Genomic DNA, 27,025 nt, shown 5'->3' on the forward strand with positions numbered 1-27,025 from the left:
CCAGAATTAAGAACATGAAATACAAATATTAAAAACAATTAAAATATATATAAATTTGGCCCAAAAATTAAAAAATCACAAACCAATTAAAACATTTAAAAATTTCTTCTTAAGCCAGCCCGGCTTGCTGGAAAAGGTGGGTTTTAAGGGCACGACGGAAGGCACTGAAGTCTTGGATTCTCCTTATCTCTGGGGGCAACTGATTCCAGAGGGTAGGTGCCCCCACAGAGAAGGCCCTCCCCCTGGGGGTCATCAGCCTACATTGTTTGGCTGATGGCACCCTGAGGAGGCCCTCTCTGTGGGAGCGCACGGGTCGGTGGGAGGTCATCGGTAGCAGCAGGCGGTCTCGAAGATAGCTAGGCCCTATGCCATGGAGCGCTTTAAAGGTGATAACCAACACCTTGAAGCGCACCCGGAAGACCACTGGGAGCCAGTGCAGCTCGCGCAGGAGCGGTGTTACATGGGAGCGCCATGCTGCTCCCATCACTACCCGCGCTGCTGCGTTCTGGACCAGTTGGAGCCTCCGGGTGCTCTTCAAGGGGAGCCCCATGTAGAGAGCGTTGCAGTAGTCAAGGCGAGAGGTGACGAGGGCATGAGTGACTGTGCACAGGGAATCCCGATCAAGAAAGGGCCACAACTGGCGAATCAGGCGAACGTGACAAAAGGTCCCCCTGGTTACAGCCGTCAGATGTTCCTCCAAGGACAGCTGCATATCCAGGAGGACTCCCAGATTGCGAGCCCTCTCTGTGGGGGCCAACGACTCGCCCCCAATAGTCAGTGATGGAGTCAACTAACTATATCGGGATGCCGGGAGCCACAGCCACTCAGTCTTGGAAGGGTTGAGCTTGAGCCTGTTCCTCCCCATCCAAATCCACACAGCCTCCAGGCATATATTAGTTTTATACTTTTAATGTAGTCAAATGATTAAACCAATAAAGATTCTATTCTATTCTATTCCATTCCATTCCATTCCATTCCATTCTGTGTATCAAAATTCAAGATGGTGGCCATGACTATATGGATGAAGCTGCCTGCCAAGAATGCCTCTATTTGCAATAATGCTTTTTTCCCCCCCTAACCTCCTAACCCTCCCTATTAGGATGATAATTCCATTTTGTACAATCTATCACAAGAGCCGTCGAAATTACAGTTACAGTAAGGGAATCGTTCCAATAATTCTGAGTTTTTGGACATAAATTCAGAAAAGATGCTTTTGTTGCATCCAGGGGACGTGAAAGCAGCCTCAGTCTGATCCACCCTTTTAAAGCAGCTGCATCTCTTCCTAGGATTACAGGACAGTTTTAGATTCACAGGCCTCCATGCTCTGAAGCACTTTTTGCAAACGAAGCTGGAAGCTTTGTGCAGCCAGAATGTGGGATTCAACACATTCAGCTGTGTTGGGAAGGGCTGAAATGGACAATTGCACATTTTAACAGGACTTCACGGTTGTTGGTCTTTTTTGCATGTTGTTCCTGCCTGGGATGATGTTAGATCCTGGGCATGAAATCATATCATTGGAGAGTTGTTTTGTCCATTTCTGCTCCAGGAAGAGCAGGAGTCCTCAAACTTGTCCGCTTTAAGACTTGTGGACTTCAACTCCCAGAATTCTCCAGCCAGCATAGCTGGCTGGAGAATTCTGGAAGTTGAAGTCCACAAGTCTTAAAGCGGACAAGTTTGAAGACCTCTGAGGAAGAGTCTCCAGAATAGGATTGGCTGCTTCCCCCACCTTGTCTCTAATGCCATCTCCTCTATGCTTCCCTTTGGCAGCCCAAGCCCTAAGCCCAAGCCAGCCTTGCCGGCTGTAGCCAAACAGCGCCAAGCCTCGCCAAGCCCGGGACCCAGCATTTCACATCGCCCAAGCCTGACTCGCAGTGCCCAGTCTTCCCCCAAGAGGCGAGTTCGCAGGGAGCCCGAAGGCCAACCGAAGGCTCGTGAACGCAAGAACGATCCGAAGGAATGCGGGGCAGCTTCTCCAGCCCCGGAGGAGAGCTTGAAGGCAACGGGGAGCAGTGAAACACCAGCAGGTGGGCCATAGTTGGTGTTAGTTAACACTGGATTGCGGTCCACGCCCACCAAGCCACACCCACAGAACCGGTAGTAAAAAAAATTCAGATTTCACCACTGACTTGGTGGGCATGGCAAGGGAAGGATACTGCAAAATCCCCATTCCCTCCCCACTCCTGGGGGAAGGATACTGCAAAATCCCCATTCCCTCCCCACTCCTGGGGGAAGGATACTGCAAAATCTCCATTCCCTCTCCACTCCTGGGGGAAGGATACTGCAAAATCCCCATTCCCTCCCCACTCCTGGGGGAAGGATACTGCAAAATCCCCATTCCCTCCCCACTCCTGGGGGAAGGATACTGCAAAATCCCCATTCCCTCCCCACTCCTGGGGGAAGGATACTGCAAAATCCCCATTCCCTCTCCACTCCTGGGGGAAGGATACTGCAAAATCTCCATTTCCCTCTCCACTCCTGGGGGAAGGATACTGCAAAATCCCCATTCCCTCCCCACTCCTGGGGGAAGGATACTGCAAAATCCCCATTCCCTCCCCACTCCTGGGGGAAGGATACTGCAAAATCCCCATTCCCACCCCACTCGGGGGCCAGCCAGAGGTGGTATTTGCCAGTTCTCTGAACTACTCAAAATTTCCGCTACCGGTTTTCCAGAACCTGTTAGAACCTGCTGGATTTCACCCCTGATAAAACGTCTTCAAAGAAAAACCAGAAAGTCCGGTGGCCTCTTGAAAAAGCACCTTTGGGACTAGCTTGGATAATGCTAACCTTGGTTAATTTTGGGGGGGGGGTAGGCTGCACCTGTTAGGTAAAGCATGCCCTCTGGGTTAGTTTAGCAATAACTTAAGCCTCGTCTTAAGAGCATTGTGTGAGTGAAGCCGTGGTGACTAAAAACCACTGAACAAGCAGTCTCTGGGCTGCCTTAACCACCCCAGAGCCTCCTTACAATCAAGCCAAGCTACCTCTTCCCTTCCATTATGGATGTGATGCCTGGGTGGCGATACTGGTGGGCAGGTGGGGAGGCTCCTTCTGGGGGAAGCGGGTTAACGCTGCCTTTGGCTTTCTATAGAAATCACTGCCCCCTCGGGGGCTGCCAGCCCGATGCCTCCACCTCCTCCCTCAACGCCAGGCAGACCGATGGCTGGCACCACAGACCGAGAAGAAGCTGCTAGACTGCTGTCGGAGAAACGGCGGCAGGCACGGGAACAGCGGGAGCGGGAGGAGCAGGAACGGAAGGAGCAAGAGGAGCAGGAGCGGTGAGTTTTCCAGTGGAGCTGAAGCAAGGTTTCTAGCCCTCATGGAGCAGGAGGATGCTATTATTATTTTTTTCCTGGAGAGTTGGGCACAATGAGTGCCAAACTTCAAGTGACCAGCCAGAATCTCATTTCATCTCATTCTAGATCAGGGGTCGGCAACCTTAAACTCTCAAAGAGCCACAAAGGTCCTAACCAGAAGCCCCCATTCAATTCTGGAGCCAACCAGAAGTCCGGTTCCCCTACCGTAGAGTCTCCTCCTAGTGCGGCATCCTTTTTCCTCTGCCGACTGGAATTCCCGTTTCCCCACCATAGACTCTTCTCCTAGCACGGTGTCCTTTTTCTTCTACCTGTCCTAACCAAAAGCCCTATTAATTGTGGAGCTGACTAGCAACAGGGAGCCGCAGCAGAGGGATGAAAGAGCCACATGCGGCTCCAGAGCCGCAGGTTACTGACCCCTGTTGTAGGTTGAGTGTCTCATCCCTGAAGTGATCAGATACTCAACTGAAAATGGGTGAAACGAGATGGTGACATGGAACATGTGCAGAGTTTTATTTTCCCTTCGCATGACCTGAGTTAAGCTTCTGGATTGCAAGCGTATTGCTTCTGGGGCATGCTAAAATGCCCTTAGCGGGCGCTTTCCATTCTTCATTTTCGTGATTTATGCTTCAACTTTGACTCTTGACATCCAGCAGGCGTCAAGCAGAGGAGCAGGCTCAGCAAGAAGCCAGAGACCGCCTGCAGCAGCAGGTTGAGCTGGCTAGGCTGGAGGAGCAGCTGGCCCACCAGGAGGAGCAGGAGGCTCAGGAACGGGCCAGGGCGGAGCAAGAGGAACAAGACCGGCTGCAGAAGCAGGTGTGTGTTGCGAGTTGAGGGACTACTGGTCCTCACGTAGCTTTTTCATTACTGCCGTAACTGCGAACGGTCACTAAATGAGGCAGTTGCTAATCAAGGCCTACCTGTCCTGCTGAGAAGGGTTGATATTTTGCTTAGGCAGAAAGAACATCTTTCCCCTTTACAGAGATGGATTCAGTGGTGAAATTCACAACTTTTCCCTACGGGTTCTGTGGGCGTTACTTGGTGGGCGTGGCTTGGTGGGGGGTCATGTGACTGGGTGGGTGTGGCCAACTTTTTTTTACTTTTTAAAACATATTTTAACTAAAAAAAGTTTTTAAAAGTTCCGACAATCAGCTGTGACAATCAGCTGTGCCAGTGGTGGGTTGCCCCCGGTTCTCACCGATTCTATAGAACTGGTAGTAAAACCGGTGGGAGGCTCCGTCCACCGACCCCAACGTCATCAAAATGCTTCTGCGCATGTGCAGAAGCTTCTTCACTTGTGCAGAAGAGCGTGCGCGTGAGCCCCCAGTAATAAAGGTAAGTAGAACCCACCCCTGAGCTGTGCCCACGATTGTCGGAACCTTTTTTTTTTTTTTTTAACTTTTAAAGGATTTTTTTACTACTAGTTTGGGCAAATAGGTAGTAAAAAATGCTTTAAAAAAGGTTCCACCAATCAGATGTGACAATCAGCTGTGCCGCACAATCGTGGGAACCATTTTTAAAAAATATTTTTAAAGCATTTTTTACTACTGATTCGGGCAAACCAGCCCGAACCGGTAGCATTTCACCCCTGGATGGATCCCTGAATTCCCCAAATGGTCTGGCAAGAGGAGCTGCCTTTTTTTCTCTCATTCATTTGGGGGGGGGGGGGGAGGATCTGACTCAGAAAGTCCCACTTCCTCTCCTGGTGCTTCTGCAGCAGCTGGAGATGGGGGGAGGGAGGAGCCGTCTCTGGCACGGCAGATGTTCACCTCTCCTCTCCTTCCTTGCAGAAGGAGGAAGCCGAGGCTCGGGCCCGGGAAGAGGCTGAACGCCAGCGAGTGGAACGAGAAAAACATTTCCAGAGAGAAGAACAAGAACGGCTGGAGAGGAAGAAGGTAAGAGGGTTGCCTCAGCATCCCTGGTAGGTTGCACCTGGAGTGCTGCGCCCATTAATCCTGCAAGATGTGGACAGCTCTATAATTGCTGTACTTGGGAATTTGCTTCCAAAGCAAGCAAGCAGGCCAGTTTGTCTTAGCCACTGTGTTGGAGAGCAATTGTCCCAGTCGGGAGGAGGGGTCAAATGGGAAATAGTCTGGAGTCGTTATGCAAACACAAGACACGAGGTCTGACCCACCCTGGAAGGCAATTAGACTTATCTACTCTTTCCCAGGGGCAAGCAGCCAATCTAGGAAGATTCCTTTACTGCACAAAGCAGTAAAGTACCTTATTTATACTCTACACTTGTGGGTCTGGTTGTTGGCGCTCGAACCGCTGGATTTTAAAGAGTTGCTATCAGGAAATCACGACGTCTTCGGTGAAATTCAATTTCATTGGCAAGCACAGTTAAAACTCACCTCAAAGGCGGGCATTGTTGTAGCATTCCCACAGTCATGTGATCAAAAATTTAAGTGCTGAGCAACCAGCCTCTAATTACAATAGCTGCAGTGTTCCCGGGATCTTGTGCTCTCCATTTGCAACCTTCCCAACTGGCTTTATCAGAAGCCAGTTGGGAAAGCAAGCAAGACAATGGAAAAAGCTAGAGTTGTTTAATGATCTCATGATTCACTCAGCAACTGCAGTGATCCACTTAACCACCATGGCAAAAAGGTCATACGGTTGGATGCGATTCACTTAGCAACCATCTTGCTTGGCAGTGGAAATTCTGGTCCCAGTGGGGTCATCGGGCGAGGACAACTTGTAATGGGATAACACTTGAACAATGGCATGTAATTCTTCTTCAGGTCCCAGTACCTGAAGCTTTGGAAGAGATCTCCACTACATTTTCCCTGTGTGAACCCTTCCGGTTTGAAAACTGTACAGAATGTTCTAGCATCCTTACCCCGTAGCTAAACATCCAAATAATTCCCAAATAATCTCACTGTTTTATAAATCAGATTTCCCCCTCTTGTTGGGGCTGGTGAGGCAGCAAACTTTTGCATTTGAATAGGGCCGGGGGGTTTTTTTTTCTGACATTCTTGTTTTGTTTTTCTTCTTGCAGCGCCTGGAAGAGATCATGAAACGGACGCGAAAAGCCGAGGGAGCTGATGCAAAGGTAGAATAGAATAGAATAACAGAGTTGGAAGGGACCTTGGAGGTCTTCTAGTCCAGCCCCCTGCCCAGGCAGGAAACTCTACACCACTTCAGACAAATGGTTATCCAACATCTTCTTAAACATTTCCAGTGTTGGGGCATTCACAACTTCTACAGGAAAGTTGTTCCACTTATTAATTGTTCTGTCAGGAAATTTCTCCTTAGTTCTAGGTTGCTTCTCTCCTTGATTAGTTTCCACCCATTGCTTCTTGTTCTGCCCTCAGGTGCTTTGGAGAATAGCTTGACCCCCTCTTCTTTGTGGCAGCCCCTGAGATATTGGAAGACTGCTATCATGTCTCCCCTAGTCCTTCTTTTCATTGAACTAGACATGCCCAGTTCCTGCAACCGCTCTTCATATGTTTTAGCCTCCAGTCCCCTAATTCTCTTTGTTGCTCTTCTCTGCACTCTTTCTAGAGTCTCCACATCTTTTTTACATCGTGGCGACCAAAACTGGATGCAGCATTCCAAGTGTGGCTTTCCCAAGGCCTTATAAAGTGGTATTAACACTTCACGTGATCTTGATTCTATCCCTCTGTTGATGCAGCCTAGAACTGTGTTGGCTTTTTTGGCAGCTGCTGCACACGGCTGGCTCATATCTAAATGGTTGTCCACTAGGACTCCAAGATCCCTCTCACAGTTACTACTATTGAGCAAGGTACCACATATGTTGAATCTGTGCATTTTGTTTTTCTTCCCTAAATGTAGAACCTTGCTTTTTTCACCGTTTAATTTCATTTTGTTAGATAGCGCCCAATGTTCAAGTCTGTCAAGATCCTTCTGTATCTTGAGCCTATCTTCTGGAGTGTTGGCTATTCCTGCCAGCTTGGTGTCATCTGCAAATTTGATGAGTTCCCCATCTATCCCCTCGTCCAAGTCATTGATGAAGCTGTTGAAGAGCACTGGGCCTAAAACAGAGCCCTGGGGTACTCCACTGCATACTTCCCTCCATGTAGATGCAGTTCCATTGAGTGCGGTTGGTCAGCCAGTTACGAATCCATCTGGTGGTGATGCTGTCTAACCAACATTTTTCTACTTTATCTAGTAGTAGGTTATGGTCTACTTTATCGAATGCTTTACTGATGATCTTCCTGGTCTCTTCCAGCAGATGAGAGGATTGTGAGCTGCTGTTTCTGGCCTTAGATAGGGTGATGCCTCCAGAAGAGGTAGCAAATAGCAGCCCTTCTTCTGAATGAACTGGGAGCACAATTCAGCCTGCCACAACTCTTAAACATTTATGCGCAGCTGCCCCACAGAGGTTTTGGATCTGCCACTTGGCATCTGTCTTCTGCTGTGTCCCTTTTATAATAGGGTGGCCTTGGGTTTTTGGAAGGCCGCATCTCGGGGGCCTTTGCAGATGCTCACAAATAGTGGACATTTTTCCTTCCAATCTGGATTGGTCACCGGGACCACTCTTCTGAGATTTATATAGTCCAAAGCAGGAGTAGGCTGCTGGGGGCTCGCAGGGGTTTGGGAGAACCTCTAGCTAAGATTCTGTGCAATTTGAAGAAACCCCAAATCCCATTTCTGGCTGGCCCTGGCCACCCCGCCCCTTCCCTCCCAAGAGTCCCCACGTGGCCTGTTTTGGATGCAGGTAAGTGCAGGGCGTGCGCGGAGGCTCAGAGAGGGTGAAAGACAGGCCTACCGGAAGTTCGGAAAGGCCAGATATGGGCCTGTTTCTGGCCTCCAGGGGCCTGGGGAGGCCATTTTCACTCTCCTGGAGGCTCAAGGAAAGCCTCCGGAGCCTGGGGAGGGCAAAAATGCCCCCCCCTGCCATGGTGCAGGAGGCCAACTAGGCCACTCCCACCATGGCCACTCCCACCCAGCAACCGGGCAGAGAACCCCTTGCTAAAATTTTTGAAGCCCGACCCTGGTCCAAAGCACACATTCTAGGAGTGAGAAATTCCCCAAGGATGGGCTCCAGCACGAGTCCAAAAATTCGGAAGACACAATCTCTGGTCACGGTGACCGACTCCAATTGGATCTTGTAACATTATCCTGGGACCTGTATATTTGCCTTCCTTCCTTCCACAAGAAGATAGCAAGCATGGAGGCTTTTTCTGCCAACATACTGGTTGAAGACCTGCTTCCTTCTCTTAATACCCTGTTTCCCTGAAAATAAGACCCAACCGGAAAATAAACCCTAGCGTGATTTTTCAGGATGCTCAGAGCAAAAATTAATATAAGACCCGGTCTTATTTTGGGGGAAACACGGTATATCTCCCACTCCTTTTTTTGCAGAAGAAAGAGGACAAGAAGATGGTGAATGGCAAGGAAGAGAAGCAAGAGGATGGAATGGGTCCAGGTGAGAATCCCGTTCTGCATCCTTCAATATACTCATTATGAAATCTGATCACAGGTGGTCCTCAACTTAGAACCATTCGTTTAGCAACCATCTGAATTTGCAACAACATTGAAAAAAATAGCTTACAAGCAGTCCTCCCAGTTGCGACAGTCACAAGCGTCCCTTGGCAACCAACACATATTTACGATGATTGCAGCACCCCAGAGTGATGAGGTCACCACTTGTGACCTTCTCAGTCGGCTTCCGACAAGCAAAGTCAACCAGGAAGCCAGATTCACTTAATGCCTATCTGATTCGTTTAACAACATCAATGTTTCACAACAACTACGGCAAAAAAACAACAACCCCAGGTGTGACTCAGTTAACAACTGCTAAGCAATGGAAATGTTAGTCCTAATTGTGGTTGTATGTTGAGGACTACCTGTAATTTCGTGAGTTTCTCTCATTTTTAAATGAACTCTGCTCATAGATTCATCATGGATGAATACAGATTCATTTTGGGTCCCATTGAGAAATCCAGCTTTCTTTTTGGGGGGGAGGGAGGAGGAGGTCCTAGGATTCTGTGGCCTCTAGAGCAGTGGCCCCCAACCTTTTGGGCAGCAGGGACCGGTTCCGTAGAGAGAGGTTTTTCCGTGGACCAAAGAGGGTGTGGTTTTGTGTGCTGCCTGCATCCCGTGGTTGGGGCTTTGCTTGTGTTGTGGCCCGACAGCGGCCAGCAGAGCTGGCAGCAGATTCGGACAGTGAGGAGGTTGGGGAGGAACATGGGCCAGTCCTGGAGTCTGGGGAAGGCTCGGATGAGGGTCTGCATTGGAGGCAGAGATGGAGCCAGGGTCGTATGACAATTATCAGCTGCCTTTGGAGTCAGACATCAGTGAGACAGATGAACAGCTGGAGCCTGTTCCCATGCGCATGCACAGAGTTGCCAGATAAAGGGAACAGCTGAGGAACAAGGGTCGACTTGGGAGTAAGGCCACAGGTGGACGATGAATGGCCTCTCCCAGAGGAAATAAAAGAGGAGCAAAAGGGGAATAGAATTTGCAGGAGACAATTAGTTCATTCCTGTATTCTTGCCATACTGGTATCTGAAAGATATCAGCCTGGCCACTCTCCAAGCCCGATAGAGGTCGGTAATTGTGAACTATCTTGAAAGACTGTGGGAGAGGAAAGACTTTGCTGGAGAGGAATTCACTGTCAATTAAATAAAAAGGGTTTATCGGGATGACCGATGACCAAAGCTACCCAGCTTTGTGATGCTGGGTAAGCCAAGATCAAAACAGCTTGTTTGCGCGGACCGGTTTGTGGCATGCCATGGACCGAAGGTTGGGGACCCCTGCTCTAGGGTGCTTGAAAGAAGATTTTCTTCCATTTTCAGATGACAAGAAATACCCTGGAAGTCTCCCCAAGGAAGAAGAGCTGCCCGAGATGCAACCCTCAAGCCCGGCCAGTCGCAAAGGGCTGAGTCCAGAGGGCATGCAGCACAGGTATATAAAGGGTTGGAAAAGCAGGCCGGAACTACAGGAATGCCATAGGCAGGCACTTTCCCAGAATCCCCTTCTTTGTTGGTACTGAAAGATAAACGTCTCCCTCAAGGGGAGCTTCACATGTCATTGACTAGGTCAGGGGTGTCAGACTCGATTTCATTGAGGGCCGCTTCAGGGTTGGGTTTGACCTCGGAGGACTGGGGTGGGCATGGCCAGCTCGACATCACTCCTGTCGGGGGGGAGGTGCCGGTGGTGGCCCGAGTACTCTGCCAGCGAAAACAGGCTCCCCAGCTCCGTTTTCTGCTGCCACGGCCTCCTGCAACCCTCTGCCAGTGAAAAAGGAGCTTGGGAGGGCCGCGTGAGCTCCGTTTTCACTGGCAGAAGGTTGCAGGAGGCCGTGGCAGCAGAAAACGGAGCTGGGGAGCCTGTTTTCGCTGCCAGAAGCACCACAGGCCGGTCCTTTGCTGTTTCCAGGGTGGCCCCACAGGCCAGATCTAAGTACCCCACAGGCCGGATCTGGCCCTCAGGCCTTGAGTTTGACACCCCTGGTCTAGGTGGTTTTCTTGTCAACAATAAGGAAGGAGCTACTAAAGCTTTCCCTTCTGGAATGCCATGGATTTTTCTGGCCTTCCTCCATCCACTTATTTATCAGATCCAACCAGCTAAGGGTTGTTGTTTTTTCCCCAAGATCAGCCAAATTATCTAGATGAGTTGTTTTCAACCTTGGCAACTTGAAGATGTGAGGACTTCAACTCCCAGAATTCCCCAGCTAGCATTCTGGCAATTCTGGGAGTTGAAAGTCCATACATCCTCAAGTTGCCGAGGTTGAGAATCATGACTTGAAGTGCATGTGATGCAGTTGCTTAAAAAACAGATGCATTATTTGTGTCTTGAACAAAGGCATAGGGAGGCAGGATCAGGGTTCTCATTTGGCTCCGTTCCAAGGGAATGTGCAGCTTCTTCCCATTCGTGGAATACTCTGGGATCAGAGTGGGATCAAACTTAAGGGGTCCCTTCAACAAGAGATTTATTGTCGGGAACTTCGTCCTGCTGATTTTTATCGGGGCCATATTATTTCCTTCTCCAATTCCTTTTTCTGTTTCTTCTGCCTTTCAGCTTGTTTTTCAATCTTATCTCTTAATCCTGGGAAACAGCAAACGGCTCATTTGGATAATTCAGGGAAAAGCAACTTTCTCAGGTGCTGAGCACTCAAACAGGCAAACAAAATGCTCCAGAGTATAAGACGCTCCAGACTATAAAATGCACCTACCTTTTTTGGGGGAGGAAAACAAGAAAAAAAATGCCTCTGCCTCCCAGCCATTTGCCTCATTGCAGCAAACAGCCTGCTTTACTTACACTTTCGTGTTCAGCACAGCTTGATTAGCAGAAGCAAAAAAAGATCTGCTCCCAGCAATTTATCCCCTTGCAGCAAGCAGTGGAGGCCCGCTCAGCAATAAGCAATAACAATCCCTGCAGCCTGAAACAGCTGAGGGTCGGGAGGCCGATCCAACCAACAATCAGCTGCTTGTGCTAATTAGGCTGTGCTGAAGCTGAAACAGGCTGTTTCTTCTTGCTGCTTGCTACAAGGAGGTAAATTGCTGGATGGCAGAGACCAATGGGTGGGCGGGGCTACATTCAGTGTATAAGACGCACCCAAATTTTCACCCCCTTTTAGGGGAGGGAAAGTGTGTCTTAGACTCTGAAAAATACGGTATATATCTATTATCTATGTGTCAATCTATCGTCTATATCAATCATCTTTCTCTATGTATCATATCTGCCTATCTGTCTATCATCTATCAATCATACATCTATCATATAATCATGATAGATAGATAGATAGATAGATAGATAGATAGATAGATAGATAGACAGACAGACAGACAGACAGACAGACAGACAGACAGACACACACACAGACATAGATAGATAGACAGACAGATGGACAGATAATCTCTATACAGCCAGCCAGCCATTTAATTTGTATAGTCGTTGATCTCAACCCAATTGACTTTGGGCGACAAACAATATCACACTAATTAAAACCATAAAAATACAAGGACAGTTACAGATTATAGCTGTAAATTATCATAATAAAGTTACATAAAAATTAACACTGCAACAACCAGGTAATGGGGGCCCCTAATATTTCCAGGACCACATAACCTGATTTTATTTATGTACTTAAAATACTGATATAGTTGCCCATCTTTCAACCAACTCAGAGAGGCTCCCAATTAAAAATTAAAAGACACATATCATCATTTTAAAATCTGTAAAACTCAGCCAGGTAAAACATATAAACGTTAAAAATGACAAAAAACCTGGCCCCCAGTCCCTGCTAATGTGCCATTGTCTCTACTCCAGGGGTCTTCAAACCAGGCAACTTTAAGACTTGTGGACTTCAACTCCCAGAATTCCTCAGCCAGCCATGGAATTCTGGGAGTTGAAGCCCACAAGTCTTAAAAGTTGCCTAGTTTGGAGACACCCCCCCCCATTCTAATCTTTAAAGATTAGGATCTTGAAAACCTTACAAAAGCTAAAAGGGTCAGGGCCATTCTGAGCACCAAAGGAGGCATGTTCCTAAGGGCAGGGACTATTGCCAAGGGGGGGGGGTGGGGAGGTATGTCTCTTGGTACCTACCAGTTGACAGGACCCACAGCATCCCCAATCTACTACAGGTAGAAACTCTCAGGAGAAGACTGTCTGTTGGGTAATCCAGTCCCAAGCCATGTAGAGCTTTAAAGCTGACAACCAGCACTTTGGATTGCACCCAGAAACAGCGCAGGGTAGCACCTGTAGTAGTAAAGGTAAAGGTTCCCCTCGCACATACGTGCTAGTCGTTCCCAACTCTAGGGGGTGGTGCTCATCTCCATTTCAAAGCTGAAGAGCCAGCGCTGTCCAAAGACGCCTCCGTGGTCATGTGGCCGGCATAACTAAATGCCAAAGGCGCACGGAACCCCATTACCATCCCACCAAAAGTGGCCCCTATTTTTCTACTTGCATTTTTTTACATGCTTTCGAACTGCTAGGTTGGCAGAAGCTGGGACGAGTAACGGGAGCTCGCCCCGTTACGCGGCACTAGGGATTCGAACCGCTGAACTGCCGACCTTTCGATCGACAAGCTCAGCGCCTTAGCCACTGAGCCACCACATCCCTCCTGTAGTAGTAGCCATGGCCAAAAGTCAACAATAGTTGTACCCCTTGATTGGCTTATGGGCATGGTTAGGAATTGATGGTTTGGCTCTTCGAGACCTCGGTCCTTTCTGTCTCCGGAGAGTGTGACTGCTTGCTCCAAGTCCTTCCTGAATGGCTTCATTCCTCCTTCCCCTCCTTGTTCCTCCTTTCCCAAGGCCAGCTCAAAAGTCCTTTACACTAGAGGTCTTCAAACTTGGCAGCTTTAAGACTTGTGGAGTTCAGCTCCCAGCTGTGCTGGCTGGAGAATTCTGGGAGCTGAAGTCCACAAATCTTAAAGCTGCCAAGTTTGAAGACTTGGGACAACACCTGGGGCTAAAACAATGATTTGTGTGTGGATACCTGCAAAGATCTGCTCTCCAGGATGTCCCCTCTTCTGCCCACCTTTGTCTTCCTCCCCGTCTCCTTGAGGGAAGCTTGTGATGCTGTGACTTCACATTTCCTCCCCCCCCACCTCTCTTTCCACTGCAGCTCCCCCATCAACCCCACCCTGGCCCTGGTGAATGGCCTGCAGTCCAGCAAGCATGAGAATGGCTTCCCCTCTCCCCAAGAGCCTAGTGGACGGGAGCACCCTGCAGGGTCGGGGCTAAGCGTGGCCGATGAGCCCATCCTGCCTTTTGCCAACAAGGAGCCCTTCCTCAACAATGCCGTGGCCCAGGCGCCACAGGTCACAGGTAAGGTAGCCTCCATTCCCCAGCAAGGAGCATTCTTCTGCCTATGATGGAATGGTGACTCCCAGGAGGGAGGGGCTGCATTCCAGAGGAGTTGAGAGGCAGCTCAGTGTGAGAGAAAGAGGGCGAGGACAGCCCCTCCCTAACAGTTCACAAGAGCACAGAACTCCTCGACGTTACGACCACAATTGGGAACATGAATTTCCGTTGCTAAGGAAGGTGGCGGTGAAGTTAAGTCATGCCTGATTTTGCAACCCTTTGTTGTCAAATTTTAAGCAGTTGTTCGATGAATCGCACTGTCCTTAAGTGAATCCGGCTTTCCAATTGACTTTGCTTGTCGGCAGCTGGCTGGGAAGGTTGCCAATGGTGATCATGGGATCCCGGCGTGCTGCAACTGTCGTAAATCCATGCCAGTTGCCCCAAGCACCTGAATTTTGGTCATGTGACTGTGGGAATGCTGCAACAGTCATAAGTGCTGGGACCCTTTTTTTCAGCACCACTCAGTGGTGGGTTCCTCCCGGTTCGGTCGAGCCGGTAGCGGTGACAATATGACGTCACCGAACCGGTTCTCTTTGTTCGGGATCTGGGCCCTCCCCCCCCCGCATTATTCTTACCTTTTATTTGGCCCCGCCCCCAATTTATTTGCTGCCTCCCGAGTCCCAGCTGATCAGCTAGAAGGAAAAAAACTGTTTAAACTCTTGCCATGTGGCTTCAAAGGGCCGCCCTACAGCTGATCAGTGTTAAAATGCAGTGTGGTGGTAGACCAGTGCGCTCGAAAAGCAAATGGGTAGACCGGTGCCTCCAAAAACAAATGAGTAGACCAGAACGCTCCAAGAACAAATGGGTAGACCGTTACAGCTCTGCAAGCAGTTAAAAGCCTGGTAGACCACTACCTCTGTAAATCCTAAAGAATTATCACATGACCATCAAACCACGCCCATAAAATAAGCCACACCCACAGAACCGGTAGTAAAAAAAATTAGAGCCCACCCCTGGCACCACTGTAACTTCGCTGGCCACTTTAGTGAATGATTGTCAGTCAAAGACTAGCTGTGTATTGTAGATGCAGATAGTAGAGTCTTCAGTCTGATAGAGATTATATGTGAAACAAGAAAGAATTCAGCTGGGAAGAATTGCAAGGTGATATTAACTTAGTCTAAGATTCTGTGGTTCAGGTGCCAAGCTAGAATAAAGAGAGAGATACTAAAAGCAGGTTCACATCTCACAGGCCCACGGATTGTGTCTCAGTTGCATCTCAAAAGTGATGGGGTCAAGAAAAACTGGGGAAGGGGTTCCAGCAGGGGTGAAATGCTCCCGGTTCAGACCGGATCGCCTGATCTGGTAGCGATGGCGGTGGGTGGTTCGGAGAACCAGTAGCAAAAATCCCTGCCCCCACCCCCCGCCAGCCATGCCCAGCTGAGCCGCGCGATCATCAGAGACTTTTTTTTTTACTTTTAAAAGCATTTTTTCTACAACCTCTTCGGCCGAAAAAAAAATGCTTTTAGAAGTCTCTGATGATTGTGCGGCTCAACTGGGATCATCAGAGGCTTTTAAAAGCATTTTTTCTACAACCTCTTTGGCCGAAGAGGTTGTAGGGAAAACAATGCCTTTAAAAGCCTCTGGCAATCCCAGCTGAGTTGCTTGATCGTCAGAGACTTCTAAAAGCATTTTTTTTCTGCAACCTCTTAAGGTTGTAGAAAAAATGCTTTTAAAAGTTTTTTTAAAAAAAGTTGGACATGCCCACCCAGTCACATTATCCCCCCACCAAGCCATGCCCACAAAATAAGCCACGCCCACAGAACCAGTAGTAAAAAAATTTAGAACCCACCCCTGGTCAGAACCGTGCTATAAGGGGGAATTGATAAGGGGATAAGGGGGAATTGAAAGGGAAACAAGAAATAGAAGAACAAGGGATTGAGATGTACTGGTATACTCATATGCAAATACAAACAAGATATGAAAAAGATGCTAAATTATATGGTTTTTATCTAGAAATGACAGAACTGGATAAGATATTCACAGAAACAGATGAAAAAATAATTTAAAATATATATAATCACTTACTTAGTATTGAATTAGAAGAACAACAGGTAAAAGAAACAATGATAGCTTGGGCAAAAAATTTTGGATATTCAATTGAGTTAGATAAATGGCAGCAGCTTTTGGAAAGGAATTATAAATTAACAATGTCTACAGCATATAAGGAGAATCAATATAAAATGTTTTACAGATGGCACATGGCACCTGAAAAACTGGCAAAAATGTTTAAAGATAAATCAGCTAAATGTTGGAAATGCCATCCGATACCAGGATCGTATTATCTTACATGGTGAACATGTTCAGAAGCGAGACATTATTGGATTAAAATTAAAACATGGTTAGAAGAAATGATACAACAACACATAGATTTAAAACCAGAATTGTTCCTATTGGGTATCTTACCAGAAAAATTTAGTAAAGAAAATATATATTTGATTATACATGTAATAACTGCAGCGAGGATAGTATTTGTGCAAAGATGGAAAGCAGAGAAAAACCCTACAGAGGGGGAAGTAATTAAGGTAAGAGCCTGAGTGGCGTAGGAGGCTAATGCCTCCTACTAAGGCAGCATTTAACATCCAGTTGCCTGCAATTACTGCAAGTTCAATTCTCACCAGGCTCAAGGTTGTCTCAGCCTTCCATCCTTTTTAAGGTGGGTAAAATGAGGACCCGGTTTGTGGGGGCAATAAGCTGACTTTGTATAAAATATACAAAAGTATGAAGGCTATTGCTTAACGCATTGTAAGCCACCCTGAGTCTCCGGAGAAGGGCGGCATATAAAAATAAATAAATAAATAAATAAAAAATCCACCCCTGATATAAAGGGCAATGTTGTAATGAAATAAGTGAAGAAGAAAGATGTATTAATAGAAAAGCAAGAAATGTGGGAGAAATGTTACAATAAATGGAATGATAATATTAAGAAATGATAAATATTGGAGGAGTAAGAAAAAGACACAAAAAGATGCATTCAGATCAGTGGTGAAATTAAAAAATTCCCCCTACCGGTTCTGTGGGTGTGGCTTGTTGGGGGGAGGTCATGTGACTGGGTGGGTGTGGCCATCTTGACATCACTCACATTGAGGGACTCCTCACCAGACCCTCCCCTCCCAGCCACTCCTTGTCGCGAATGGCAGGAAAATGGGGAGGGAAATATTCCTGCCTACCATCCTTCCCTCAGTCTGTGCTGAGATTGAGGAATGGATGACAGGCAGGAAAATCCCCTTCCCCATTTTCCTGCCTTTCACAAAAACTCCATTCCAGCTACTCTCCCCACCCCCCACGCCCATATATCTCCCTCCTGGGGACTACCTTAAAGGGACAGCCTGTAGCAGCTCCGTTCTGAACGGAGGGAGAAAAGTTAGCATTCTCTCTGCTGCATTTAACATTGAATTCTGTGGAATATCGAGTGTCCGGAAGAGGTGAGCAGCGACTGGCCGGACGTGGGTGGGGCCAAGGAGGGGTAATTACTACCAGTTCGGCAAATTGATGCTCATAATCCCTAGCGGTTCGCCCAAACCGGTCCGAACCGGTAGGATTTCACCCCTGACTCAAATGATACACTGAATGTTTGATTATATATTGTATGTTTGTTTGTCTATAAAATAAAAAAAAAAACTTTTTTTTAAAAAAACCATGCTATGTCTGGAGCATTTAGTCCTCCACGTCTCTTTGATTTTTCTCTTTCTTCTCCCCCTGCAGAGGTTCTGTAGATGGGGGTGATGTCAAAGGACGGGTGCAACAATGGGCCAACTTCAGGCTACGTTAGATTGGAAGACGATCAGCCAGGGCGAATTCTGCCCCTCGGTGGACTTGAGGGCAACGCAAGGAGCCAGGCTGGGGTGCCAGCCCTGTGGACTCACTCACTCTTCTTCCTGTCCTCATTTTATGACTAGTATTATTTTTTTTTTTAATAAGCACCTTATCAGACTGACCCCCATCTCATAGCTCATCTTCAACACTATATAACCACATAGTTATTTAACTGGCTGGGTAACAAAGGATGTGAATAATGTATATAAACTTCGATGTTAGCATGAGGACTGCGCCTTTATGATTTGGCTGCCCCTCGGGGGGAGGCGGGGGGTATTTTTAGGTGAGGGCCAGATTGTGAGAAGGGGGGGGGGAATCAGACCCCCCCCAACTCCTTTTCCTAAAGCGAGGGTGTGTCAGTGTTGCAGGTGAGTGTGTGTTCCAGCCAATAGGGAGCATTTAGATCAGCGTTTCCTAACCTGGACAACTTTTAACTCCCCTAATTCCCCAGCCAGCCATGGTCGCCAACGTTGAGAAACACGGATCTAGTTTTCTTATTTAAAACTCTCCCCGTTGGTCTCAGCCAGGAGATGGGCAACATTGCGTGGCTGTGTGTGTGTATGTGTGTGAGCACCGTTAGCGACTCAGCAGCTGCCATCGTCCAACACAACTGTGCTTTTTCCTGAGTGGGGGGGGTGCTGCTGTTTCTCGGTGGGGCGTTGCTGGGGCTGCTGCGCTCAGTGTCACAGTGACAGTATTATGCCTCTGAGCAAACTTTTGTGGACAATAAAATGGAGAAATCAAGAGGGACCGTCTCTTCTTTGGGGTGGCCGTTGGCCAATTGGGTGGAGATGTCCTGCTTACTCTGCTAAGATGGCCTTCTTGGTGGTGGGTTTCAAAAAATTTTATTACTGGGTGTGGCTTGGTGGGCGTGGCATGGCTTGGTGGGCATGGCAGGGGAAGGTTACTGCAAAATCCCCATTTCCTCCTGATGACCTGGGACTTCGGAGGCAGACAGTGGTGGGATTCAGCCAATTCGCACCCCTTCGGGAGAACCTGTTGTTAATTTTCTGAGCAATTTGGTGAACTGGTTGTTGGAAGAAACCATTAGGGCAGAGAACTGGTTGTTAAATTACTTGAATCCCACCACTGGAGGCAGAGAATAGATGGGGGCGGGACCAGTCAGAATTTTTACTACCGGTTCTCCGAACTATTCAAAATTTCCACTACCGGTTCTCCAGAACTGGTCCAAACCTGCTGAAACCCACCTCTGCTTCTTCCCCAAACCTGGCTGCACCTCCTGAGTAGCCTTGCGGACTGAGATGGGTGACATATAAATTTAACAAATAATCAAGCTCCCTCAATTTATTTATTTAGAACAGGGGTGTCAAACTCGATTTCATGGAGGGTCACATCACTGAGGCTGTATCAGGGTTGTATTTGACCTCGGGGGGTGGGGCTGGGGTGGGCATTGCCAGCTTGACGTCGCTCGTGTTGGGGGGGGCTGTGGTGGCCGGAGCACTCTGCCAGCGAAAATGGAGCTCCCAAGGGCCGCGCGCAGCTTTCCCGAGCTCCGTTTATGCTGGCAGAGGCACCGCAGGCCAATTTTTCATTGTTTCCAGGACGGCCCCATGGGACAAATCTAAGCACCCTGCGGGCCTTGAGTTTGAGACCCCTCATTTTAACATTTAAATCAGTGTTTCTCAACCTTGGAAGCTTGAAGATGAGTGGACTTCAACTCCCAGAATCCCCCAGCCAGCGCTGCTGGCTGGGGGATTCTGAGAGTTGAAGTCCACCCATCTTCAAGCTACCAAGGTTGAGAAACACTGATTTAAAGTGTCCACAAAAGAAATCTAAAACAAGATGGATCAACAACATCAGCAAGTTTTGCAGGCCCAATTGGCAAAAGAAAGCTCAGGACTGTATTGGTTCGAAGCATGCAGACGAGGCCTTCATCCTGCAGTGGGTAAACTGGCTAAAAGAATACGAATAATCCCAGATCTTCGCACTTTCCGACGTGCCCTGAAGACCTTTCTGTTTCAACAAGCAGGGCTAGCATAAACATCTAAATTCTATGCCAAGGTCTTAGCAGATGCACCAAGTTGACTCAATTTATTATTTACTGTTTATAAAAAAAAAAAAAATTAAATGTATATGAAATCTTAATCTGTTCACCGCCCTGAGTCCTTTGGGAGAAGGGCGGTATAGAAATTCAATAAATAAATAAATAAATAAATAAATAAATAAATAAATAAATAAATAAATAAATAAATAAATAAATAAATGGATGATGGAGTCACCCATCTTTCAACCAACTCTGGGTGGCTTCCAATCAAAAACCGAAAGACCCACAAAATCATTAAACCTTAAAACCAACATAAACCTAGCACCAAATCAAAGATCTAAAGGCAATTATTTAGTCTTCTCCCAGCACTTGGGGGGGGGGGGGGAAATCCAGGGCTTCACAGCTTTGTGGAAGGCTACGGAGAGAGGCGCCTCCAACACTTCATGGGGCAAAGAGTTCCATAGGGCTGGAGCTAGCCCAGAAAAGGCATGCTTCCTAGATCCCATCACGTGGCAAAATTTAAGAGGAAGGGAATGAGGGAGCCTTGGTGGCGCAGCAGACTAAAGCACTGTTAAGTAACACCAGCTGCCTGCAATTACTGCAAGTTCAAATCTCACCAGGCTCAAGGTTGACTCAGCCTTCCATCCTTTCGAGGTAGGTAAAATGAGGACCCGGATTGTGGGGGCAATAAGCTGACTTTGTATAAAGAAAGAACACCGTTTAGGGAGGGGCCCGAAAGCCCTACTAAGCAGGTATATATAAAAAGTATGAAGGCTATTGCTTAACGCATTGTAAGCCGCCCTGAGTCTCTGGAAAAGGGCGGCATATAAATCAAACCAATAAATAAATAAATAAATAAATACCCATCTTATCTCACCTGGTAGGACAGGTAGATGTTCATAGGAAAAGACCATCGCACAGGTAGCCTGTGTCTGCCCAGAGGGCTTCATAAAGGTGGAGAACTTAATTTCATCATAAAGGTGGATGACTTCCCAGTTGACATGAGAAACTGACTTGGGAAACCAAACAAAGTCCAAAAATAGCAATAGCACAGATTTATATACCGCTTCACAGTGCTTTACAGCCCTCTCTTAAGCGGTTTACAGAGCCAGCCTATTGCCCCTAACAATCTGGGTCATCATTTTATCGACCTCGGAAGGATGGAAGGCTGAGTCAACCTTGAGGCGATCAGGACTCAGCCACAGCTGGCCAGAGGGTTACAAGAGGAGGAAAGGGGGAGGAGAGTGCAGGAGAGAAGTGTCCCTGTACCTGCCTTGGTGCCACATTTGCGTGTAAGGCAGCCTTTGCTTCCTGCCGCTTCAGGCTGGAGTCCAAAAAATGAATAAGAGGGGCGAAGAGTGGTACCAACCATTGATGGGACAGGGAGCTGCGGCAGAGGGCCCGAAGAGCCGCATGGGGCTCCAGAGCCGCAGGTTGCAGACTCCTGCCCTAGCTCAAGCTCACAAAGTGGCACCAGACAGATGTGTAGGATCTCTTTCCCAGCCAACAAAGGCTTCCATTGAAATAACCTTCATTCTGACTGCTGACTGCAAATGATGGGCATTGAGGTCCAATATATCTGGGGAGGGAAGAAATGGTTTAGAAAGACATCTCTGGTTTATGGCAGACCTGCTCCCCTTCCTGCCCTACCAGGTCAGCAGGAAGCATGTGACTCTGCAGGCAGTTCCTCACCCGGGTGCTACCCCTAGAGCAGGGGTCAGCAACTTGTGGCTCTGGAGCCGCATGTGGCTCTTTCACCCCTCTGATGTGGCTCCGTCAACTCAAAATATGCATCACAACCACCAATGTGCGACACCTGCTGGCACACCATTTATTGAGCTTTTCAACCCCCGATAGGCCAACCATGGATAAATCCAAGAAAAGAAAAGTTTCAGAAGAAAAACAGAATGTTTAATTCAACTATATATGCTAGTTTTGTGGCCACTCAAGAAATAGTCAAGCATGGGAAGGGTTTTGTGGCTCCCGGTGTTTTCTTTTCTGTGGGAAATGGGTCCAAATGGCTCTTTGAGTGTTTAAGGTTGCAGATCCCTGCCCTAGAGGGAAGAGATAAACCCCTCTTGGATTCCTTGGCTGAGCTGTAGACAGAGACCCACAGAGGAAGTTCAAGTCACCGCATTGCAGCTTCTAAAACATCTTTCAGGTCTCAAAAGAGCAATTGCTACACATTAATGATTCATTGCTACCCTGTTCTGAAATGGAAAACTTAGACAATATTGGACCGATGCCTGAGAGCAAAACTCTTTTTAACCCCTTGCAAGAACTTGGGGAAATCATAGCCACACATGAAGTGCCTCCTGTCTTGCCAAACCTAGTTGGTTGCTCTTCAAAAGTGGGAAGTCAGATTTGACTTGGTTACTGCATGGATAGAAGACCACCAGGAAATCCAAGAATTTAAAAAAAAAAACAGACTGGAAAGTTGAAAGGTATTCCAGAATACAGCAAAAGCAATCCCTTTGGATAGTACTATTGAGAAGACAGGGATCTGGGAAAGAGAATTGATGATGGGTAGGGTTTAAGGTGCAGGATTGGTATTCAGCGAAACCTAGGTTCAAATCCTCCCTCAGGCACGGAATCTCCAAAAGATTTGGAACAGGGGTGAAATTCCAGCAGGTTCTGACAGGTTCTGGAGAACCGGTAGCGGAAATTTTGAGCAGTTCGGAGAACCGGCAAATGCCACCTCTGGCTGGTCCCAGAGTGGGGTGGGAATGGAGATTTAGCAGTATCCTTCCCCTGGAGTTGGGTGGGAATGGGGATTTAGCAGTATCCTTCCCCTGGAGTTGGGTGGGAATGGAGATTTTGCAATATCCTTCCCCCAGGAGTGGGGAGGGAATGGGGATTTTGCAGTATCCTTCCCCTGTCACGCCCACCAAGCCACGCCCACCGAACTGGTAGTAAAAAAATTTGGAATTCACCACTGGTTTGGAAGATTCTTTATTTGTGTCCACCCCCAAAAATACCCTCTGGAATTAGTTATGCTGACCATGCTGGGTGCGATTTTTACCAATCCAGAATTAAGATCCTGCCAGCACCAATCAGAACAGTTTTTTTTTTCAACCTTAACCCACCCACTATCTAACTGGGTTATGCTGGGTTAGGTCTCCAGTCATTCTGACCGTTCCCTCTCTTGGCAGCATCTCTTGGCCCAGTCTCCCAAGGTTTTTCCCAGATACTATTACATGTCCTTCCCTGTCCAGCTGTCCCACCCCTTGGCCCAGGGCTCCCAGCAATGGCCAGCCCTCTGGACCTCTTGTCAAGGCAAAAATCAATGCTGCTCTTTGGAAGCACCCAGCCAGGCAGGGAGGAGGGACCAAGAATGGAGTTAAAGTCACTGCACAACCATTAAAGGGCCAGAGACAATCCACCCTGAATTCCTTAGAGCAGGGGTATCAAACTCGTGAGCTGCGGACCAGATGTGTCATGTGTGGCCACGCCCACACGTTTTAGCAAAGGGGAAAATACAGGAGTGAAATTCAAAATTTTTCCCTACCGGTTCTGTGGGAATGGCATGGTGGGCATGGCAGGGGAAGGATATTGCAAAATCTCCTGTCAGGTTTCGGTGTTATCTTAAATAAACTTCATTCTCAAACGCAAAGTCTCTGATGAATCTTTTCTTTATTTAAGAATAAAAACGTCATTCCTGAACTCTGGATGCAGCCCAGACTGGCGTCTTCTTCCAAACCCCTCCTTATCCGTTCTTCATCCTCAATGTCTCATTGGCCATCGTGCAGATCCATCTCTCCGTCCCAAGCACTTTCTCTTCACAGGAATTCCCCCCTCCCTCTATCTCCTAAGTAACGTTATCTACCAAGTGACAGGAAACTAAGTGAAAGTTCATCTCAACATTAAAGCAAGGCTTCTCCCTCTCTCATTCATGTCAGCGCTGGAGAAGATCATAAATTGGAACGCTGACATCTCCATTCCCTCCCCACTCCATGGGAAGGATATTGCAAAATCTCCATTCCCTCCCCACTCCTGGGGGAAGGATATTGCAAATATCCCACCCCACTGGGGCCAGCCAGAGGTCGTATTTGCCGGTTCTCCGAACTACTCAAAATTTCCGCTACCGGTTCTCCAGAACCTATCAGAACCTGCTGAACCTGGGAAAATAGTCTCGATACGTCACATGATGACATCATGACGCGATTGAGTTTGACACCTGTGCCTTAGAGCCTTATATAATTGTTCCCAAGGGAATGCTGGCAGACTGGGGTGATTCCATATTACAGGCAGAATATAATAAAGTAGCTGGAATTCTACAGGTGTGAGTCTGGTTGTTCGCGACTGACAGCTGCCATTTAGGACCTGAGACTAGACACGGCTCTATTGACTTGGAGAGATGGGTAGGATAGGAGCCCCCATGCAGCTTTTGTGAATCAATTTTAGAGTCAACGTTTTTTTAAAAAAGTTTGCATTCTCGATGCCCGTTATATTTTTGTCCATTTCAACGCCATCTTTCCCTGAATAGCAGAGACCCAATAGGTAGCAGTCAAGAGATCTTTAAAAATGTTTTTGCAATAATCAATAGCAGTAAACCTGAACCAATAAATATTCCATTGTCTGAAGGACCAGATACATTTCCCCCAGTTTGTATTCAATCCAAGAATTCAATAAAACATGTTGTGCAATAAAGCAATGATTTGATTTGAGGTCACAGAAAATATATTTACTCAACCCAAGGTTGTCAGGTAACATGGGATGGCAGTGGATTGCTCTCCTGTCTCCTATCTCCTAGTCTTATAAAGTCACCTGGGTGGCGTAGAAATTTAATAAAGTAGGTTTCCAGTTGAAAGATTTAGCCAATCGTTATCAATCGAATGGAATGTATTAGATGATTGCAATGCACATCTTCTTCAACTTACAACCAGTGACCTATGACAGACACCCCCCAAAAGGGACTTCTAACCCAAATTTAAAGTTCTTATGGCGACCCACTACCTGTTCTGCCCCAGCTACGGACCCCAAAGAACGCAGCACACACAAAGTCTGTACAAACCTTAGTTTACTAAATTAAATCAGTCTTTTTCAAACAAAGGCTGTTAATTAACTTTCTTAACAGCGTACAAGAATCCAAAGAATAAATAATTGTAATCTTACTAGGATTGGCAGAAAGCCCAGAAGCAATTTGCAGAGAACTAAGATCAAGACGCAAAGGAGAGTGAACGAAGTTGTTTCCTGCAAATTGCCTCAGTCGTCGTCCTTCCTTAAATAGGCTAAGGAAGTGGCCAATTAGCCCCAAGCCTTACTCTCGAGGAGACCTCCTCCTGAGGAGCCACTCCTGCCTTTTGGCAGCTCTGCGCACCGGTGCATTGAGAAGGGGCTCCTCCTCTTCGTCCTCTTCACTTAAGGGAGCTTCTGGAGGTTCTGAAGGCCCTGGCTGAATCCCCGCCTCTGGCACCACATCTTCTCCAGCCTCCTCATTGTCCGACTCGAGTGCCAGCTGCATAGGCTGCTGGCGCAGCACCACACCAGCCTCCTTGCTGTCGGAATCAGCTACTAGCTGCACAAGCCGCTGACGGGCCACAACACTACCCCACAGTCATATGACCACAATGCCTCATAGCAAACAATGAGTGTGCGTAACGACTACCACAAAACAGGTTGGAAAATTGGATGTGGATATATGGTGACCCATTTAGCAACCGCTAACCACTTAGGACCAAAATTGGAAGCTCAATTATGTCTTCCTTTATTCAGGTTTTGCAACCTGCTGTGGTCGTTTATCTATCATGGCAGGAGCCAATCTTTTCCTTTGATAATATTGGCATTACTGCTGCCTATGCTGTCTTAAAACAATCCTTAATTTAAACTTACCGTAAACGTATCAGGAAAACACTTGTAACATTATGAATGCTGGCTTACTCCCGCAATTGTGGGATCCCATCTGGCTTTCAAAGCTCCAAAGGTCTATTTTGGATTGATGAACAAGGGCTGTTTATGGGAACCACGATCTGTAGTTTGGGAGGGAGGAAATAGCTAGGAGTTATGTTTGTATGCTGCAAAATACATTTCTTTCTCTTTCCTTTTATATCCAAATATATTTTATTCTTTATACTGTTTCCATCTTCCCCTTAATATATTAACAGAATGGCCTGAGAATCAGTATCTCCGCTAGATAATTAACAGTCAAGCTGAAACCAAGTTAAGCAACTAAAATTAGCAAACTTCCTCAAGTAAGTTACCTATACCTAATCCACCTATCAAAGGATAAGGCCTGCAAACACAAACCGAGTTGATTAAACTAGGTCTCCTACCTAGGGGAACTGCATGTTCACAACACACAAACACCCCCTCAAGTGTCATCCTAGAATCAGCAGGTGACACCCCGACAAGCTCCTCCTGTAAAAAAAAAAACCCTGCAGCTGTACCCCATTTCTCTGCAGCCTGCCCCTAAATGCAAACTGTTTTGCTTTGAGGAGCAGATGTTTCTCCTTTCCTCACAGCTGTCTGGATCTCATTTCCGTTTGTTTTTGAGCAAACCGCTTCCCCCCCACTCAAATTGGAACCCCCCAATTATCCTTCTGACAACTCTTCTACTGCTCTCTCTCTCTCTCTCTCTCTCTCTCTCTCTCTCTCTCTCTCTCTCTCTCTCTCTCTATATATATATATATATATATATATATATATATATATATATATATATACATATATATATATATAATTTTTTTATTTTTATTTCTCATAAACACATTTACATGTACAGTCATTTTCATCATTTTTCCTTCATCTTTTCTTTTAACTTTCCTTTTTCCTTTTTCAGGACTGCTCTTTTACCCTTTACTTTTACTCCAACCTTTCTTCTTCTCCTCCCCATCTCTTCCTTCCTCCCTCTCTCTTCTCCTACTTCCTTCGTTCTTTCTCCCCGTCTTTTTCCTACTTCCCCTTCTTCTACTGCCTTCTTGCTTTTAAAAAAACCTTTTCATATCTGTTTCTTTTTCTTTTTTCCCCCCCAATGCTTTCTTTTCATTTTTAATTCTGCTCCAAAACAAAAACAAAAACAAGTCCCATTGGTTTAGTTCTGGCTTGAATCGAAGCCAGAAGCCCAAGCATCTCCCTCCCACCTCCCCTGGATTCACTTTCGTTTTCCTCCAGATGGAGCAGGG

General features: G+C 47.1%; 1 protein-coding gene across 4 annotated transcripts in view; it reads left to right on the top strand.

The window, feature by feature from the left end:
- MAP7D1 (MAP7 domain containing 1) overlaps nucleotides 1–18,637 on the top strand; it is a 91,409-nt gene extending 72,772 nt beyond the window's left edge. For 2 of the 4 annotated variants that reach the window (XM_070949520.1, XM_070949522.1), the window contains 9 exons: nucleotides 1,768–2,024; nucleotides 3,086–3,272; nucleotides 3,962–4,124; nucleotides 5,099–5,203; nucleotides 6,307–6,360; nucleotides 8,637–8,700; nucleotides 10,073–10,181; nucleotides 13,848–14,050; nucleotides 17,789–18,637. In XM_070949520.1, coding sequence (XP_070805621.1) covers nucleotides 1,768–2,024; nucleotides 3,086–3,272; nucleotides 3,962–4,124; nucleotides 5,099–5,203; nucleotides 6,307–6,360; nucleotides 8,637–8,700; nucleotides 10,073–10,181; nucleotides 13,848–14,050; nucleotides 17,789–17,799 — 1,153 coding nt within the window. In that variant the 3' untranslated portion in view covers nucleotides 17,800–18,637. The remainder of the gene's footprint in view (nucleotides 1–1,767; nucleotides 2,025–3,085; nucleotides 3,273–3,961; nucleotides 4,125–5,098; nucleotides 5,204–6,306; nucleotides 6,361–8,636; nucleotides 8,701–10,072; nucleotides 10,182–13,847; nucleotides 14,051–17,788) is intronic. The other 2 variants (XM_070949521.1, XM_070949523.1) reach the window with 1 other exon arrangement.
- The last annotated feature ends 8,388 nt before the right edge of the window (nucleotides 18,638–27,025 follow it).

Source organism: Pituophis catenifer, unplaced genomic scaffold, assembly GCF_029215685.1.
Source record: "Pituophis catenifer annectens isolate HBS135680 unplaced genomic scaffold, rPitCat1.0.hap2 SCAF_9, whole genome shotgun sequence".
NCBI lineage: Eukaryota > Metazoa > Chordata > Lepidosauria > Squamata > Colubridae > Pituophis > Pituophis catenifer.